At 42.8% G+C, this 18,643-nt stretch overlaps 1 protein-coding gene across 1 annotated transcript in view; it reads right to left on the bottom strand.

Annotated features, from left to right (window-relative positions):
* The window catches only part of LOC115472921 (ovalbumin-related protein X-like), a 78,194-nt gene extending 59,827 nt beyond the window's left edge, over positions 1-18,367 (bottom strand). The window contains exons 1-2 of the mRNA XM_030207448.1: positions 18,262-18,367; positions 1,844-2,034 (exon numbers count right to left, since the gene is read on the bottom strand). Of these exons, the coding sequence (XP_030063308.1) occupies positions 1,844-2,011 (168 nt within the window). The 5' untranslated portion in view covers positions 2,012-2,034; positions 18,262-18,367. The remainder of the gene's footprint in view (positions 1-1,843; positions 2,035-18,261) is intronic.
* Positions 18,368-18,643: the final 276 nt, after the last annotated feature.

Below are 18,643 nucleotides of genomic sequence, written 5' to 3'. Positions count from 1 at the left end.
ACAGCTGTGTTGAGTCAACCTGTTATAATAAATATTATACTTCTTTCAAATATACGTCTCCCCTATTGATTGGAAAGAGCCTATCTTCCCCCACTCCTCTTTTTTTCTCCTAAAACAGGAATAAAGCTTTTAAAATAACCACCTTAGTGGCCCTTTTACAAAGGGAAGGTAAGGCCAACGCAGGCTTACCGCATGCTAAATCGGAACTACTGTTAGCACAACGTGGCCGTTGGTGGTAGTTCCAGCTCGAAAGCGTGCCATTTCTGGTGCTCCGTGAAAAAATTATTTTCGATAGCACGATGTTAACCCAGCGATAATCGGGCATCACAACATGCTGCTCGGTTACTTCCAGGTTACCGCGGGAGCCCTTACCGCCACCTCGATGGGTGTAAGTGCTCCTCCCCACATGGTCACGTGCTAAGAGTTATCTTATCACATGGCCAGTTTTGGGTGGGCTTTTTACCCTGCTCAGAAGGAAGGGATCCCCAGAAGCTTAGCCGGTGATGGGAGGCAGGGCTGGTGGTTGGGAGGTGGGGATAGTGCTGGGCAGACTTATACGGTCTGTGCCCTGAAAAAGACAGGTACAAATCAAGATAAGGTATACACGAAAAATGGCAATGTGAGTTTATCTTGTTGGGCAGACTGGGTGGACCATGCAGGTCTTTTTCTGCCATCATCTACTATGTTACTATGTTACTATGTCACTGCAGTATAAAGGGCCCTGACTCACTTGAAAAATGGCCCCTGCCACTACTGCAGGGCCCTTTTTCCTGCAGCTTAGTAAAGGACCCCTTAGACTCTCTTTAGACATGATACGTCTGATGATCCCTCCTTTCTCCTCCTCATGTGTCTCATAGTTGAGCTGGGGATCAGACATCCAACCTCTCAATTTCTCCACACTTTTTTCTTATGGGAAACTGGCTCCACTCCTGTCCTTTTCCTTCTTCTGTCCTCCCCCTCAGCCTCTGAGTTAGAAGACCAAGATCCCAATGGGCCCCAATGTTATTACAACATTGCTCGGAACATCCCCCCATATAATAAAAGAGGGAAGGAAGACCCTGAATATCTCCCTACATCTAGTTTTATACTTCCCTCTAAATTCCAAGACACTCCTCCTATTGGAGCTCTCTGATTAGTTTAACTGGCACTTATCTGGAACAGTGACCTACATTGTTCCTCTTGTTACTGAAAGGAGGGCACACTGTGGTGTCCTGCTAAAATGCAGTGATGTAGGAAGGGGGGGGGGGCGGTGGGGCGGTCCGCCCCGGGTGCACGCCGCTGGGGGGGGGGTGTCGGCTCTGCTGGTTCCCTGCTATCTCTGCCCCGGAACAGGTTACTTCCTGTTCCGGGGCAGAGAGAGAGCAGGGAACCAGCAGAGCCGACGCAGCTCCCAGCGACTTGCATTTGGGGGCGGATCGGCCCGCCCCTCACCTCGTTTCTTTGTTTCTTCGTGCATGTAAGAATGCGCTCCGGGGGGTGTGTGCGCCGGAGGGGGTGTGCCGTGCTGCACCCGGGGGGGGGGGGGGTGCGCAGCTGCGACCCGCCCCGGGTGTCAGCTGCCCTTGCTACGGCACTGCTAAAATGTAATCAGTAAATATTTTTGCTTTTGTTTAGCTAGGCCCTGCCTAGACAATGAAGCCATTGGAGTGAGTTATGAGAGAGACCTTGGTAAAGAGAGTCCACACATGTTAAAATGTTCAAAGATAAAGGAAGTGAGAGGAAACTTTTCCCCTACACTGTATCCTGGGCCCTGTGGGAAAAAGTAACCCAGACATTACACTTGCTTTGTGAAGGGAAAAGTGTAGGGTTTAATGTTAATGTATTTAGTTCAGATTTACCATACCTTTTCCATCTGGGTTGCAGTATTTCCCTTGGCTCCCATTAACACCATGGCTAATGCAGATAAGGTACTCAGAGGGGAGAAGAAGACATTTTCATCCTTTCTAGTTTTATTCAGCTGCTTGTAAAGGTCAAAAGTGAATGAAGCGTTTGCTGCAGTGAGGGAGCCCATTGTGAAATTAAATTAGGAAAACCCTATGAATGAAAAGAAAAATATAGGTTTAGATAATGTATTTTGCAAAAGTAACATTCTAAATATTTCACAACAATCAGGAAATTAATCAAATAGCAAATAGAATTGTTATATGTAAAAAATAAAACCCCACCATTAATATACATACCTTTCAAACCAACTGTCCTTCAGCTCAGAATGCAAATAAAGAACAGGTAACCTATTTTTCTCATTTGACTATAATTTGAAATCTGGAAACCTGACAGAGATTAACTTGAAAAAATACTTGCTCTGGGTAAATTTCTGCCATGTCAGCAATTTGACTGTATTTAGTTTATATCCAAGGAAAAAGTTTTATGGAAATTCAAATTCTTAACTGAATCAAGCTATCATGGTCAATCTTGGTTCAGATATTTAGAGGTTCTAGTCTGGCATTTTAAATGTGATGTGCTGATCAGTAGGACTGTGTATTGTTAACAAATTCAGTTCGTTAGTGTGTCTTTAAAAATTGAATGCAAGTAAAACTGATTTTTAATGCATATTGGAAATAGGTCCTTTAGGGTTCAATGGCATCAGTTGACACCCATCTGTTACAGTCTTCCCTAAGGGGTATCACAGGGCTCTGTCCTTGGACCCATTGTTTTGATACTTTATATTTTCCCTTTCCTTGTTTTTATTATGGAAGTATTATTGTTCCCAGACCAAGATAAGGGCAGACTATAAATAATAAATCTAAATCTAATTTGAAAGTTTTCTTAGCACCTCTGGTATGTCTTATACACTCTCTTGAACCCACCTCCTTCACCTATGCAGACGACTCTTGATCCTATTCTCACTTGCTACCACTCTCAGATAAAATCAAACGATTTGCAAAATAGCTCTGATAATCATCTAAAATTCAACCCTTCAAAAATTGTAGCTGTATGGTTTGCTAGGAAGGTCCTAGTCCCATTCCACCATATTCTTTTTTGTTGCATAGTACTCCGATTCTTTGCTAAGACTCGATAAAAGTTTTGGAAATTACTTTTGATAGTACATTATCAATGAATCTACTGTACATGTTTCATCCCTAGTGAATAAAATAGTGCTGTGGCCATGTTAGTCTGCCCTTAAAGGTAATGAATACAAATAAAAGAATACAAAAAAAAGAAGAAGAAGAAGATAAGATGATATTTTTTATGTGACTAAATACATATTTTGACTAGCTTTCAAAAGATACCTGAACAAATTAAAAAAACATAAAGACTCTCATTTTCTTTCTTTCCTCTTTAACCATCTAATTCCCTACCTGCCCACCTGCCCACCCTGTACTCTTCTGGCCAAATCTGTCCTCACGCCAGAAGATTTGTTTTGATGCCAGCCTAGATTGTGAGCCCATCTGGGACAGAGAAATATCCAGTGTACCTGAATGTAACTCACCTTGACCTACTACTGAAAAAGGTGTGAGCAAAATCCAAATAAATAATAAAATAAAATAATATGGCATTCTTGCTTTAGTGTCCTTTCCCCCACACTCTGGAACAGTCTCCCTTTTAGATATTTGTCTTGAGATGTCACTACTGAAATTTAAGTCTGCTCTAAAAACCACTATTTTAGATACCATCATTTATGGCACCTAGTTCTGTTACCTGATGTGTCTTAGCTTTAAGTTTATAATTGCTATTTTTGGACAGCTTATCTTTAATTCCTCCAATTGTATTCTATTTATTCTCTTTTTGGTTTTGCTATTACAATGTAAACCATTTTGGTAAAACAATTTTATTTATTTATTTATTTATTTATTGCATTTGTACCCCACATTTTCCCACCTTTTTGCGGGTTCAGTGTGGCATACAATACGTTATGAAAACTGGAAGTACATTTTGTTACAGTTCAGTAATGGATTACATTATGAAGCGTTATGAAAGACAAGTTTTGTAACAAGGAATATAATAATGGAAAAGATCATTGAGACATTGGAAGGAAAGAACGGGAAACTAAAAGGGGCGATACATTGGAGGGAACCCGCGGGAAACAGGAGGGGCGGTATATAATAACAGGCAAGCATTTGGTATACATTTTCTGTGAGTAAGGTATGAGTGAGGTAATTTTGAATTGTGGTACATCAAAGTTGATACTTTTTACTTGATGTGTGGACAACTAATTTGCAAATACATATAGACACACATAACATAACATAATATTAGGGCTGCATTTTGATTACATTTTAATTACAATTATAGGTATGGGTTTTTTTTATTCCCACTGCATCTCCTTGTGACTCTGGGCAGTCGCATTGGCCAGAGTCATAAGGAGCTGCAGTGGGAACAAAAATAAATAACATACCTCGAATTGTGCGATTAATCTTATGATTAATTGTGATGATACATTTTAATCAAAATGCAGCCCTAAATAAAAGAATAAAAAGTTATGAAAAGGTGGGAAGCACAAAATACCAATTGATAAATTACACATTAAAGAATTACTAAAGGATTGCTGCGTGGCAATCCACAACTATTTGAGGAACTACTTCCAGCCCAACATGGGTGCCAGTGGTAGTTTCACCCCCAGCATGTGCTATTATTTATAAAATATTTCCACAGGGGGTTACCTGTCATGTGCTGCCTGGTTACTGCCTGGTAGCCCCTACCACCCCAGAAATGGCCATGCAGCAAGTTCAAACTTACCGCACAGCCATTTATTTTTTCAGCCTTTTTCACCTGCTGCAGTAAAAGGGGTCCTGGCACATGGAAATGGGACCTTTCTGTGGTATGTTGCAACTATGGAGGGTTAAGTGATTTGCCCAGAGTCACAAGGAGCAGCAGTGGGAATTGAACCCAGTTCCGCAGGATCAAAGTCCACTGCACTAATCACTAGGCTACTCCTCCACTGTGACTGCCAATGCAATGCCCCTTTTACTGCAGCTTAGTAAAAGGGCCCCTTAAAACTGCATGGGAATAGTCTACTTCAGAAATGCAGCCCTACATAATATTAAAATTTATATTCCTCTAAATACAGTTCTAAATGGATTACAATAATAAGAGAGCTAGAAAACCCTCTAGGAATTGCAAAACAATCTAAAATCTTATGAAAACAATCTTTAATAAATTGAGGGCTCCTTTTACTAAGCGGCGGTAAGCCCAACACAGGCTTACCGCTCACTATTTAGGAAATACTGCCGGGCTACCACAGCAGCTCAGCAGTACTTCCCACCCCTACTGTGCTGTCATTTCCAGCGCTACGAACATTTGTAGCGCTGGATAGTACCTGGCGGTAATCAGGCAGTACCGTGCACTGTTCGGTTACCACCGGGTTAGCGTGGGAGCCCTTACCGCCACCTCAATGGGTAAGGGCTTCCACCTGAAATGGCCACGTGGCAAGTGCTGTACTTGCCGCCCAGCCATTTCCTGAAGGAAAGCGAGACCAGCCCTTTTACCACCTGCAGTAAAAGGGGACCTCGGTGCGTTTGTAAAACATACACTGACGCCAACACAGGCCCCCTTTTGCCACAGCTTAGTAAAAGGGGGCCATAATATAATCAGTGCAAAACAAATTTCTGAAATAAAAAACGTTTTCATAGATTTACGAAAAAATATAGGGGCAACCAGAAACTACCACAGGCCCAACGTGGCCTCCAGTAGTAGTTCCACCTTGAGCACATTTCCAGCGCAACAAAAGTTTTTTACTGCGGCCCTAACCCGGCAGTAATCATTACCGCCAAGTGACCTTGGGAGCCCTTACCACCACCTTAGTGGGTGACGGTAAGAGTTCCCTGCTACATGGCCACGTGGTAAGAGTACTCTTACCGCATGGACATTTTTTAAGGGGCTTTTTACCTGCTGCAGGAAAAAGGGTCCTGGTACGCAGGAAAAACAGCTCCTGCTACTACCGCAGGGCCGTTTTCCCCACAGCTTGGTAAAAGGACCCTATTGGAATTCCATTGGTAGATCCTTCCAAAGTTTTACAGCTTGATAAGCAAAAGAAGTATGACATAGTATAATAGAGGTTTTTTTCCCTTTAAGTGTTGGAAGGGAGAACAAAGAATTGTTATAGCATCTACGATCCCTATTAGAATTAACAAAAGAAAAAAAAGAGCATACGTATATGGCTATAATGTACCATTACAATACTTACCCTGCAAACTCCCACCAGACTTCAATGGTCACAATTCAATTAGGGAGGCCCTAAGTGCTAGGTGACCCAGAGGCCCATAAACTTGTGATCCATCTCTGCCTTTACCAAAGGCCATTCCACAAATTAACCACCCTTTTATTTATTTAAAAAACTTCTATTCCGCACCAATGAAAAGTTCTAGGCAGATTACAAATTATACATGCACAGTATAAATTGCAAAAAAGTATGATATCCAAAAACAAGACACCACATGACAAATATAAAACATCTCATAAGAGACTAACAATAATTGTTTGATATTCCCGAAATACCTTAAAGCCTCTCTGTTTAAGCAATTTTTCACGGATGATCATAATTAATTTAAACTCCTAATTGTACAATTATTCTAAATTTCTCAGTTCCACTCCAATTGTTATTATACATGGATGACTAAAAATTGTTACCTTTTAGCGTCTAACATTCGTTTCCATATTACATATTGTAATACTCAATCCTCATTAAGGACCCTGTTTACTAAGGCGTGCTAGCGTTTTTAGCACATGCTAATGCTAGAGACATGCATAGGAATATATGGATGTCTCTAGAATTAGCACACGCTAATTTTTAGTATGCACTAAAAATGTTAATGCACCTACAGAATGGCTTGGGAGGTCTTTTACTAAAGATTACCTTGCGTTATCTAGAGCAGGGCCTATAGGAATAAAATGGGACCTGCTCCAGATAACTTGAGCTAACCTTTAGTAAAAGACCCCTTTAGTAATATATACTATCCCACATCACTTTTTGTACTGTCCTATATAATAATTCTCACCTCCAACGTTCTGACTTGCCTGGAACCGTGGCTCATTCCGAGTTGGTCTGCTAGGCTCCGTAGATCAGGCTGACATCACCGTAGCCATTATGATGTCAACTTCAAAACCCGGGGGAAAAGAAAACCCCATGCCTCACAGCTGATCCATGTCCAGAGGAGGGTCACTGGACATGGGTGGCTGGAGGGGGGGCAGGGGACAGAGGAGGGTCGCTGGACATGGGTGGCTGCAGGGGGGGCAGGGGGTCGCTGGACATGGGTGGCTGGAGGGAGGGCAGGGGAGAGAGGAGGGTCATTGGACATGGGTGGCAGGAGGGGGGCAGGGGAGAAAGGAGGGTCACTGGACATGGGTGGCTGCAGGGGGGGCAGGGGGTCGCTGGACATGGGTGGCTGGAGGGAGGGCAAGGGAGAGAGGAGGGTCGCTGGACATGGGTGGCAGGAGGGGGGGCAGGGGAGAGAGGAGGTTCGCTGAACATGGGTGGCTGCAGTGGGCACAGGGGGAGAGGAGGGTCGCTGGACATGGGTGGCTGCAGGGGAGAGGAGGGTCACTGGACATGGGTGGCTGCAGGGGAGCCAAGGAAAACCTTGCTAGCGCCCGTTTCATTTGTGTCAGAAACGGGCCTTTTTTACTAGTTAATTAAATAAGTTGTTAGCTACATTGAACCTGATCTATTGGGATGATATGGGATATAAATTAAATAAATAAGTAATACAATCAGTACATTATAAAACTAATAAACCTGCTTCTTAGTTAGTTCAATCATCAACCCTCTCATTTGCAGGAAAAAAAAGTCTTAAATTTTTAAAAACTCTTTCACATCCTGTATTCGTCTTAACCTATAGGGTAGTATAATCCATAAAGAAGGACCTGCAATATAAAAAAAATTGAATTTCTATACTCATTAGATTTTATCATATGGTGTGAAGAGACTTCCAATAATAACTGACCTGCTGATCTCAACAAACGTGGAGGCTGAAAAATATGTAATTTTGCTGCTAAAGCCTTAGAAACCTGCCCTATCAATATTTTAAAGACCATACAAATGATTTTAAATTGTACTCTTTATTCAAGGGGGAGCCAATACAGTCTTTTAGAATTGGAGACATGTGTTCATAACAACTACAGCCAGTTAATATGCTGGCAAGAGAAATTTGGGCTATCTGTAAAGCTCTAAGGGCTCCTTTTTTCTAAGTGGTGTTAAACCCAAAGTGGACTTACTGCTCACTATTTAGAAAGTATCGCTGGGCTACCGCAGCAGCCTGGCAGTACTTCCCACCCTTACTGCGCTGTCAGTTCTGGCGCTATGAAAATTTGTAGTACCGGATACTACCCCCCCCCCCCCCCCCCCCGAAATGGCCATTCAGCAAGTGCTTCACTTGCTGCCCAGCCATTTCTGACAGGAAAGTGAGACTGCCCCTTTTACCACCTGCGGTAAAAGGGGGCCTCGGCACGTATGTAAAACACATGCCGATGCCAACGCAGGCCCCCTTTTGCTGCAGCTTGGTAAAAGGGGGGGCCTAAGCTGATTTTTTTATAATCCCCAAAAGTAACCCTTTGCAGTAATCAAAGCCCAGGTAAATTGTACTACCATCTTAAAATGAAATAAAAAAGTATTTCCTTAGGTTTACTCCTGATTCTGTCCCCTTTCACCTTCATCCTATGTCCCCTCATTCCAGAGCTTCCTTTCAAGTGAGACTCATCTTCTTTTAATTGCCAAACGTTAGCTAGCACGCCTAACGTTTGGCAATTAAAATTCAATGCGAAGAAATGCAAAGTGATGCACTTAGGGAGTAGAAATCCAAGGGAGACGTATGTGTTAGGCGGGGAGAGTCTGATAGGCACGGACGGGGAGAGGGATCTTGGGGTGATAGTATCTGAGGACCTGAAGGCGACGAAACAGTGCGACAAGGCGGTGGCAGTAGCTAGAAGATTGCTAGGCTGTATAGAGAGAGGAGTGACCAGCAGAAGAAAGGAGGTTTTAATGCCCCTGTATAAGACGTTGGTGAGGCCCCACCTGGAGTATTGTGTTCAGTTTTGGAGGCCGTATCTTGCGAAGGATGTTAAAAAAATGGAAGCGGTGCAAAGAAAAGCTACGAGGATGGTATGGGATTGACATTCCAAGACGTATGAAGAGAGGCTTGCTGACCTGAACATGTACATCCTGGAGGAAAGGAGGAACAGGGGTGATATGATACAGATGTTCAAATATTTGAAAGGTATTAATCCGCAAACGAATCTTTTCCGGAGATGGGAAGGCGGTAGAACGAGAGGACATGAAATGAGATTGAAGGGGGGCAGACTCAGGAAAGATATCAGGAAGTATTTTTTCACGGAGAGGGTGGTGGACGCTTGGAATGCCCTCCTGCGGGAGGTGGTGGAGATGAAAACGGTAACGGAGTTCAAACATGCGTGGGATATGCATAGAGGAATCCTGTGCAGAAGGAATGGATCCTCAGAAGCTTAGCTGAAATTGGGTGGCGGAGCAGTTGGAGGGAAGAGGGGGTGGTGGTTGGGAGGCGAGGATAGGGGAGGGCAGACTTATACGGTCTGTACCAGAGCTGGTGATGGGAGGCGGGACTGGTGGTTGGGAGGCGGGAAATACTGCTGGGCAGACTTATATGGTCTGTGCCCTGAAAAGGACAGGTACAAATTCAAGGTAAGGTATACACATATGAGTTTGTCTTGGGCAGACTGGATGGACCATGCAGGTCTTTTTCTGCCGTCATCTACTATGTTACTATGTTACTATGTTCTGTGCATTTGTGCCACCGAGGTATTTAAACATCTCTGTTATATCTCCCCTCTCCTGCCTTTCCAAAGTATACATATTGAGATCTTTAAGTCCCCATACACTTTATGATGAAAACCACTGATCAATTTAGTAGCTGCCTTCTGCACCGACTCTGAAGGTGTGGTCTCCAAAATTGTACACAGTATTGTAAATGAGATCTCTCACCTCACCCTAATGCATATCAGTTCAGTTGGAAGTAACAGAAAAGTGGAACTAGATTTTTGGAATAACTGTTCTCATCTCACTACTAGTGTATATGATATACACTTTTGATAGTTTGTACCCCTGACGCAGCCTGAGGGCGAAACGTGGCCACGTCGGGTATTATTCCAAATAAATGCATTGGATTCCACTGCTTTGTTGTTTTTTTATCTACTGTTTTGTAAGCAGTTGTGTGCCTTTTAGTTTTTTAGTAAGTAGAGTAGGAAATTTTCTAAAAAAAATTTAACTCAGAGATGAAAATGAGTTAAGCAGAAAAATTAAACATAGATAGAACAAAATACTTCAGAAATTTCCACAAAGAAACATTTATCAGATAAGTATAATAGTATTCTACATATAACTTATCAAATTGATGTTACATAAATTGAATTAATATAATTAGAGTGATACAATTTAGTTACCTTAGAGGAGTTTTAAATGTGACAGCTGACACTGTTTATTAACATTGAAGTCTAGGAATAGAGGTATAGGGTTAGTTTACCTTCTTTTTCCATTTTTCAAAAGCTGGCGGTGGCAGCGATTCCTATAAACTGCCATGCCACTGGCACAGCCTCTTCTCTACTGTGGCTACCTCTGAGGAAACAGGAAGTTACATCAGAGAGGCGGGCTGCAGTAAAGAAAATAGGTGGGTGCCAGTAGCAGGGCAGCGTATGGGAATTGTGCCTGCTGCCACTGGCTTTTGAAAAATGGAAAAAGAAGGTAAACTTGGGGAAGGGGGTGGAGGAAGGAAAGGGGAGATGCCGCTCCAAAAAGAGTGCCCCTGCCTCAGGTGGACTAATGGTAGGGTCGACACTGGCTCTATGTCTGGTGTTAAGTGGTTGTACTAAATTATATGCACACATAATTTCTGTGATGAAATACCTAGCCACCCGCCTGGGGTTACCCCATGGCCACTTAGATGGTCTATCCCCAGGACAGCTCAGGTCCGCCTGCACCTGCCACTTGTGCTCTACACTAGCACCCTCCTCCCACCGACTGGGTCACAACTGCCTCTGGGCGAGTCTCCCACTCTCAAATTATCCCCAGTGATTTCTAGTTTACTGGAGGCCACACTCCCAGTGGTCCCACAGTTCCCAGAAAGCACCTACATACTCAATACACAAACCACCAGGATTCTTTATAAGTCCAGACAAGAAGACAGAACAAATAAATATGTTTATTCTTGGAACTTGAACAGTGGACAGAAAATGTGCTATCAGCAAAGAGTAACAAGTAACTGAGAAATGGATCAATTAGAAAACTAACTAAACATTTGTATACTGTCTAAACAGTACCTCGGAAGATCAGGATATATAACTGTTCACAGAGCCTCAGCAAAGAGATCTGTCTCTAATGAACTCCTGGACCAATCAGAGCTCAGATTTAAAAGTATACTGCTGCTTGCTTCTTGCTTGTGTTAAAAGAAAAAGAACTTTCTCAGTTCCCTGTAATAAATTTACAGCAAAGAAACACCACCTGCTGGTCAAATAGGAGAAATACACTTCAGGACTTAATTAAGGCAGGAAAATATCCAATAATTTTTACAGGCTTAAAACACAGTTTCTTCACAATTGCCTGTTATGCTAGTGCTCTATGAAGAAAGTAGGGGCATCTTTTACTAAGGCACGCTCATGTTTTTAGCACGCGCTAAAATTGTGAGCACGCTAAATGTTAGAGATGCCCATAGGAATGCATTGGCGCCTCTAAAGTTTAGCATGTCTACAATTTTAGCGCGCGTCAAAAACGAGAGTGCCTTAGAAAAAGACCCCCTAGGTGCCTACTTTCCTTATCGACCCCAAATAGGTGCTCTCTTGGTGCCTCATGTTATATAATTGCTCTCTTAATGTAAACCTAAGGGAAGGCTGAAAGCATGAATCATACTCCTCTTAGAGCATATTAAAACCTCTTTTGATGATTAATACTGAAACAAATGTAGAGATAGATCAGTCATCAACAATGTGTAATGATTTATTCGAAGTACTGAATGTTGTTGAGACATGTTTTAATTAGCAACTGGTTGCACTGCCATTCATAGCACTTGAGTTTTTCTCACACACTTTTGCTTCCAGCTACTACTGCAGTTTGGGTTTCCTCCCTTCCATTGCTGTCTTCAACTTGTTAAACGTCTTACAGAACATTTGCAAAAACAGGCTAAACTTGTTCTACTGCAGTGATTTATATTAGTTTGGTTTGGTTTTGACTTCTATCTGTGTGATGCAAGTTTCTTGTTCCTTGGTTACCATCAGTTTTCTTTAATGTTTTAGTTATTAAAGGACACTGATCATCTTCTTCTATATTAATCATCATGGAATAAAAAATACAAATTTTTCTTTTTGCGTGTGTGTGGCTATAATGTATTTACTTTTACATGACTCTGAGGGAAAAATAACCAATGTAGTTTTCTATTTTCTATTTCTATTTAGGTTTTCATATCACTCTTCAGTGAGAACTCCAGGGTTTTCAAGTACAGATCATATGACGTTACCTGAGGTGCCTGTTGAAACAGTGCACGTACTTTAGCCACATAAACAAGTAGATGGAGTTAGCTCAGAAAGCGAAAAGATTTAAGAAGTGGAGGAGTAGCCTAGTGGTTAGAGCACCAGTTTTGCTATCTGGAGGTGCTCAGTTCAAATCCCACTGCTGCTGCTTGTGATCTTGGGCAAATCATTTAAACCTCCATTGCCTCAAGTACAAGATTGTGAGCCCTCAATAGGCAGAGAAATATCTAGTGTACCTGAATGTAACTCACCTTGACCTACTACTGAAAAAGGTGTGAGCAAAATCCAAATAAATAATAAATTTGATTTCCAACTTCTGATGGCAGACTTTGTATCTGCTCTGATCAGGTGTAAAGTATTCTACCAGGGACTTTTGCTGTCTGTATTGGATGTCTAACAAATCAGCACAGAGAGGGTCCAAAGTACAAAACAAAGTCCAAATTACAACAAAAAGCACCAAGACCCTTCAAAAATGGGACACAATTCCTTTAATTTTAAAGCTGAAAAAGCCAATCTTCCAGTGTGGACCCGATACGGGCCGTGTTTCGGCGCACAGCGCCTCCGTCAGGAGTCAAATGTGTTCAGATGTAAAATAGATGCTGTGTGCAGCAACCAATCTTCTTTGTGAATTAAAAAGAATGGCGTGCACTTTATAAAGTGATCACTCGGCACGTTAAGAACAAAAAAGTCCCTCCGTTCTGTGTTTGATCCTTTTACAAAGATAGGAGGAACTTTTTTTGTTCTTAACGTGCCGAGTGATCACTTTATAAAGTGCATGGTATTCTTTTTAATTCACAAGGAAGAAGTTTGGTTGCTGCACACAGCATCTACTTTTCATCTGAACACATCTGACCCCTGATGGAGGCACTGTGCGCTGAAACAAGGCCTGTGTCGGGGTCCATATTGGAAGATTGGTTTTTTTTTTTCAGCTTTACAATTGAAGAAACTGTGTCCCGCTCTTGAAGGCTCTTGGTGCTTTTTGTTGTATTTTGATTTGGATGTCTAGGTAGGAATGGAGATGTTCAGGTTGGGACTTAACAGTTCCCCCAGTATTTTATCAACGAACAACAGGAAATACATATGGATATACCTGCACATCCAGAGGCAACAGCTATTCCCCCTTCTCCCAAAACAAGTTCAGAAAAGGAGTAGCATCAGTCAGCAGCTTCTACATGTAAATATTAATGTTCGCTATTTCCACATTTAAGTGCCAGAAATGATATGTTTGAGAGTTGTATTTGAGACAGTTATATACACATGTGTAGCCAATTAAGGAGCAGATCCCCAAGAGGCAAATTTGTACATTTTAACAGTTATGCAGCTGACCCCAGAATCGCTCACTTAAGCCCTGGCTGAAATGAGCACTTTGCTGAAATTTGTATGATGTTCAGAGGCATAGGTGGTCGGTGGCTCAACTGTTTGGGGAGGCTAAAGGGGGTGGGGTTAGGGGTGGGGCCAGGGGCGGAGCTTACATCCATAATTGTCTGACAACACAAAAAAATAAGTAAAAATAAATTAGTCACAATTAATAACTTTTATTAAATTTAGATATTGGATATGTATCATATGTCAAAGAACAAAATGGTTGCTCAAAGCATATACTAAACACACTCGCTCAACTGCAAAACACTATGCACAACTTTGTGCAAAAACACACTCAGAACCTTACTGTACCATAAATATTACACTGGGCAGACCCTAATACACCAATATACCACCCATATGGAAAATGCAGACCGTCAACAATTTGAAACAAGGGATCATAATATCATAATTCTCATGTAGAGCCACAAAACACCCTTTTAGGGTGGATAGTGTTACATAAGTACATAAGTAATGCCATACTGGGAAAAGACCAAGGGTCCATCGAGCCCAGCATCCTGTCCACGACAGCGGCCAATCCAGGCCAAGGGCACCTGGCAAGCTTCCCAAACGTACAAACATTCTATACATGTTATTCCTGGAATTTTGGAGTTTTCCAAGTCCGTTTAGTAGCGGTTTATGGACTTGTCCTTTAGGAAACCGTCCAACCCCTTTTTAAACTCTGCTAAGCTAACTGCCTTCACCACTTTCTCCGGCAACGAATTCCAGAGTTTAATTACACGTTGGGTGAAGAAAAATTTTCTCTGATTTGTTTTAAATTTACTACACTGTAGTTTCATCGCATGCCCCCTAGTCCTAGTATTTTTGGAAAGTGTGAACAGACGCTTCACATCCACCTGTTCCACTCCACTCATTATTTTATATACCTCTATCATGTCTCCCCTCAGCCGTCTCTTCTCCAAGCTGTATAGCCCTAGCCTCCTTAGTCTTTCTTCATAGGGAAGTCGTCCCATCCCCGCTATCATTTTAGTCGCCCTTCGCTGCACCTTTTCCAATTCTACTATATCTTTCTTGAGATGCGGCGACCAGAATTGAACACAATACTCAAGGTGCGGTCGCACCATGGAGCGATACAATGGCATTATAACATCCTCACACCTGTTTTCCATACCTTTCCTGATAATACCCAACATTCTATTCGCTTTCTTAGCCGCAGCAGCACACTGAGCAGAAGGTTTCAGTGTGTTATCGACGACGACACCCAGATCCCTTTCTTGGTCCGTAACTCCTAACGTGGAACCTTGCATGACGTAGCTATAATTCGGGTTCTTTTTTTCCCACATGCATCACCTTGCACTTGCTCACATTAAACATCATCTGCCATTTAGCCGCCCAGTCTCCCAGTCTCGTAAGGTCCTCTTGTAATTTTTCACAATCCTGTCGCGATTTAACGACTTTGAATAACTTTGTGTCATCAGCAAATTTAATTACCTCGCTAGTTACTCCCATCTCTAAATCATTTATAAATATATTAAAAAGCAGCGGTCCTAGCACGGACCCCTGAGGAACCCCACTAACTACCCTTCTCCATTGTGAATACTGCCCATTTAACCCCACTCTCTGTTTCCTATCCTTCAACCAGTTTTTAATCCACAATAGGACATTTCCTCCTATCCCATGACCCTCCAATTTCCTCTGTAGCCTTTCATGAGGTACCTTGTCAAACGCCTTTTGAAAATCCAGATACACAATATCAACCGACTCCCCTTTGTCCACATGTTTGTTCACTCCTTCAAAGAATTGAAGTAAATTGGTCAGGCAAGATTTCCCCACACAAAAGCCATGCTGACTTGGTCTCAGTAATCCATGTCCTCGGATGTGCTCTGTAATTTTGTTTTTGATAATAGCCTCTACCATTTTCCCCGGCACCGACGTCAGACTCACCGGTCTATAATTTCCCGGATCTCCCCTGGAGCCTTTTTTAAAAATGGGCGTTACGTTGGCCACCCTCCAATGAGCTTCTTTTATTAACGACCATATGTAGATACTTCAAGAGGTAATGTATCAAGATTTAGGCTTTACACCCTTTCTGATGTTTTGGTGCCACCTCAGTAAGGCCAACACACAATCTCTCCACTGCAAAACGTTATACAGAAACTTGTGCAAAAACACACTCATAACCTTACCAAACCATAACAGCACTAATTCTAAGGACAGGACAAGCTACAACCTTATGCGTGGAAAGGCAGCACTAGATTTACACTGGGCTCTAAAACACCAGTACACAACCTAGTGAAACAAAAAAACAAAAAAACCAAAAGGGCTGCAAATACTACATGCTAGCAGAACACTGCATCTTGATCATGCATGAAACACACATGACACAACAGATATGAAGGCAAAATACTGAACTGGAAAGCTACCTCAAGAAGTCAGACTCAGCATGCAGCAATACTAGAAAAATTGAAACTTGCATGCAAAATATCACAGAAGCACATTTCCTAAAGCTGACATATTCCAATTAATAAATTCTGAATAAAAAAATGTTTTCTATCTTTGCTGTCTGAGTATTTAGTTTTTCTATTAGCTTTGGTCCCAGTGTCTTCTGTTTTATGAAGTGTCTTCTTTCCATTTGATATTTTCTCTCTCACCATGTCCACCATCCTTCTTTGTCCTTATGCGTCCTGTCTACCATTTGTAACCCTGTCCCTATCCTTTCTCCAGTTTCAACATCTTCCCTCAAAGTGTTCCAATCCAGCCCTTCAAATTCAGCAGTTGTCCTTCCATCCATATCCAGCATTTCTCCTCACTCCCCTATCCTCCATCCATGTGCATCTACTTCCTCTGTCTTCCCTCCCCTTCATCCATGACCATCATTTCTCCTCTCTCCTTTCCACTCCATCCGTGTGCTTCTCCTTCCTTTGTCTTTCTTTCCCTCCATCCTTGTCCAACATTTCTCCTCTCTTCCCTGCTCTCCACTCCATCCATGTCCAGCGTTTCTCCTCCCTTCCCTCTCCTCCATCCATGTGCATCTCCTTCCTGACTTCCCTCCCCTCCATCCATCCATCCATCCATGTCCAACAATTCTCTCCTCCCTGCCCTTCCCTCCATCCATCCATGTCCAGCAATTCTCCTCTCTCCCCTGCCCTCCCCTCCATCCATCCATGACCAGCAATTTTCCTCTCTCCCCTGCCCTCCCCTCCTCTCCAGCGATCTCTTTTCTCTCCCCCTGCCCTCCACTTCTCTCCATGTCCAGCGATCTGCTATCTCCCCCTGCCATCCCCTCCTCTCCAGCGATCTGTTCTCTCCCCCTGCCCTCCCCTTCTCTCCATGTCCAGCGATCTGTTCTCTCCCACTGCCCTCCCCTCCTCTCCAGCGATCTGTTCTCTCCCCCTGTCCTACCCTCCTCTCCAGCGATCTGTTCTCTCCCCCTGCCCTCCCCTCCTCTCCATGTCCAGCGATTCTCCCTGCCCTCCCTCAGCTCCCTGACAGCCCTCCTCTCCATTCCTTCCTGCCCCCCAAGCATTTAACCCTTTTACTGTCCGTTGCAGTGATGTCAGTAAAGAAGAAGGCACTGTAGGCTCGCCTCCAGCTTCTCCCTTCCCTCTTCACACAGTGTCCCGGCCTCGCGGAAACAGGAAATGCATCATCTGAGAAGGCGGGACATTGTGTGAAGAGGGAAGAGGGAAGGGAGAAGCTGGAGGGCTGGAGGCGAGCCCGCAGTGCTTTCTTCCTCACTGATGTCGCTGCCACGGAAGGTAAAACATGCACGCGGGGGGAGGGGGGAGGAACGGAGCTGAGTCGGGCTGCTGGTCGGGGAGCTGAGTCGGGAGGGAAGGAGCTCTGCGCTTGTGGGGGCAGCAGGGGAAAGTCACGGTTGGGCTGGGGAGGCTTAGCCTCCCTAAGCCTCTTATACGGGGCGCCTATCAGAGGAGATGCAAAAGCCAAATATGAAATAGTTAAAAATATACAATGGGAAAATACACTTGTAATGGTTTTTGGGACCATTCAAAAGTATGCGCCCTTTAAATCTGTCCATCATGGGGCATCTACACATGTACGTAGTGGCTTTCTGGAATCACTTTGCCATTTACGTGTAGACACCACACAAGGCTTCTAAAATGACCTCCTAGGTATGACATATTTTCATAGAGAGACTCTGCAAGGAGTTTTCCATTGAAATTAGCTTGTAGTTCCTGGGGTAGTATGGAAATGACCCCTTTTGTATCTGTCTATATTTTTCTGTTTGTCTACTCATTTTTCATTTACCCAGCAGCCTCCTCCTGCTCTCTTGAGTTTCTAGCTGAGCTGGAACCTGCCTCAGGTAAGGCTGCAGCTCCATGAGCCTTCAATCATGGCTACCCAGGGTTTTCTCCCAACTTTTATTCCATCTCCTTCCACTTATCTTTCTTTACATTTGATGAACTCTCTCCCTTTTCTTAAAATAAATATCTCATATTAAATCAGTAAGTATTATGAACAGAGTTTGTAATGTATGAGCAATGCTTACAGTACCTTGTCTTCACACAGGAAAGCAGCAAATTGCCTCTTCAGTCTTTCTGTATCTGCTCTGTCCTCAACACTGAGATATAAAGCTTGTCTTGCTCCACTCCCATTGGAACTCTTTCATATTTCATCCCAAGTTGCTTAACTATTGACTATCCAGTGTTAAAGACGCCTGTAACTTCTGTAATGATGAAACATCTTTTGGCAACAATTACATCTCAGTTCCCACACCCACTCTAAGACCAAATGATTTGTGGCACATCATAATTAGTGATGAAAGAAACCCATTTTCATAATTTACAGCTCAGGGTTTGAGATAGGAAATTCAATTTAAATGTTTTGATACTTATAATTTTCATTGGCATTTTTTTTCTTTGCTATTGTAAACTAT

Source organism: Microcaecilia unicolor, chromosome 1 (assembly GCF_901765095.1).
Source record: "Microcaecilia unicolor chromosome 1, aMicUni1.1, whole genome shotgun sequence".
NCBI classification, from domain to species: domain Eukaryota; kingdom Metazoa; phylum Chordata; class Amphibia; order Gymnophiona; family Siphonopidae; genus Microcaecilia; species Microcaecilia unicolor.
This window is presented reverse-complemented; position numbering and strand designations above follow the sequence as displayed.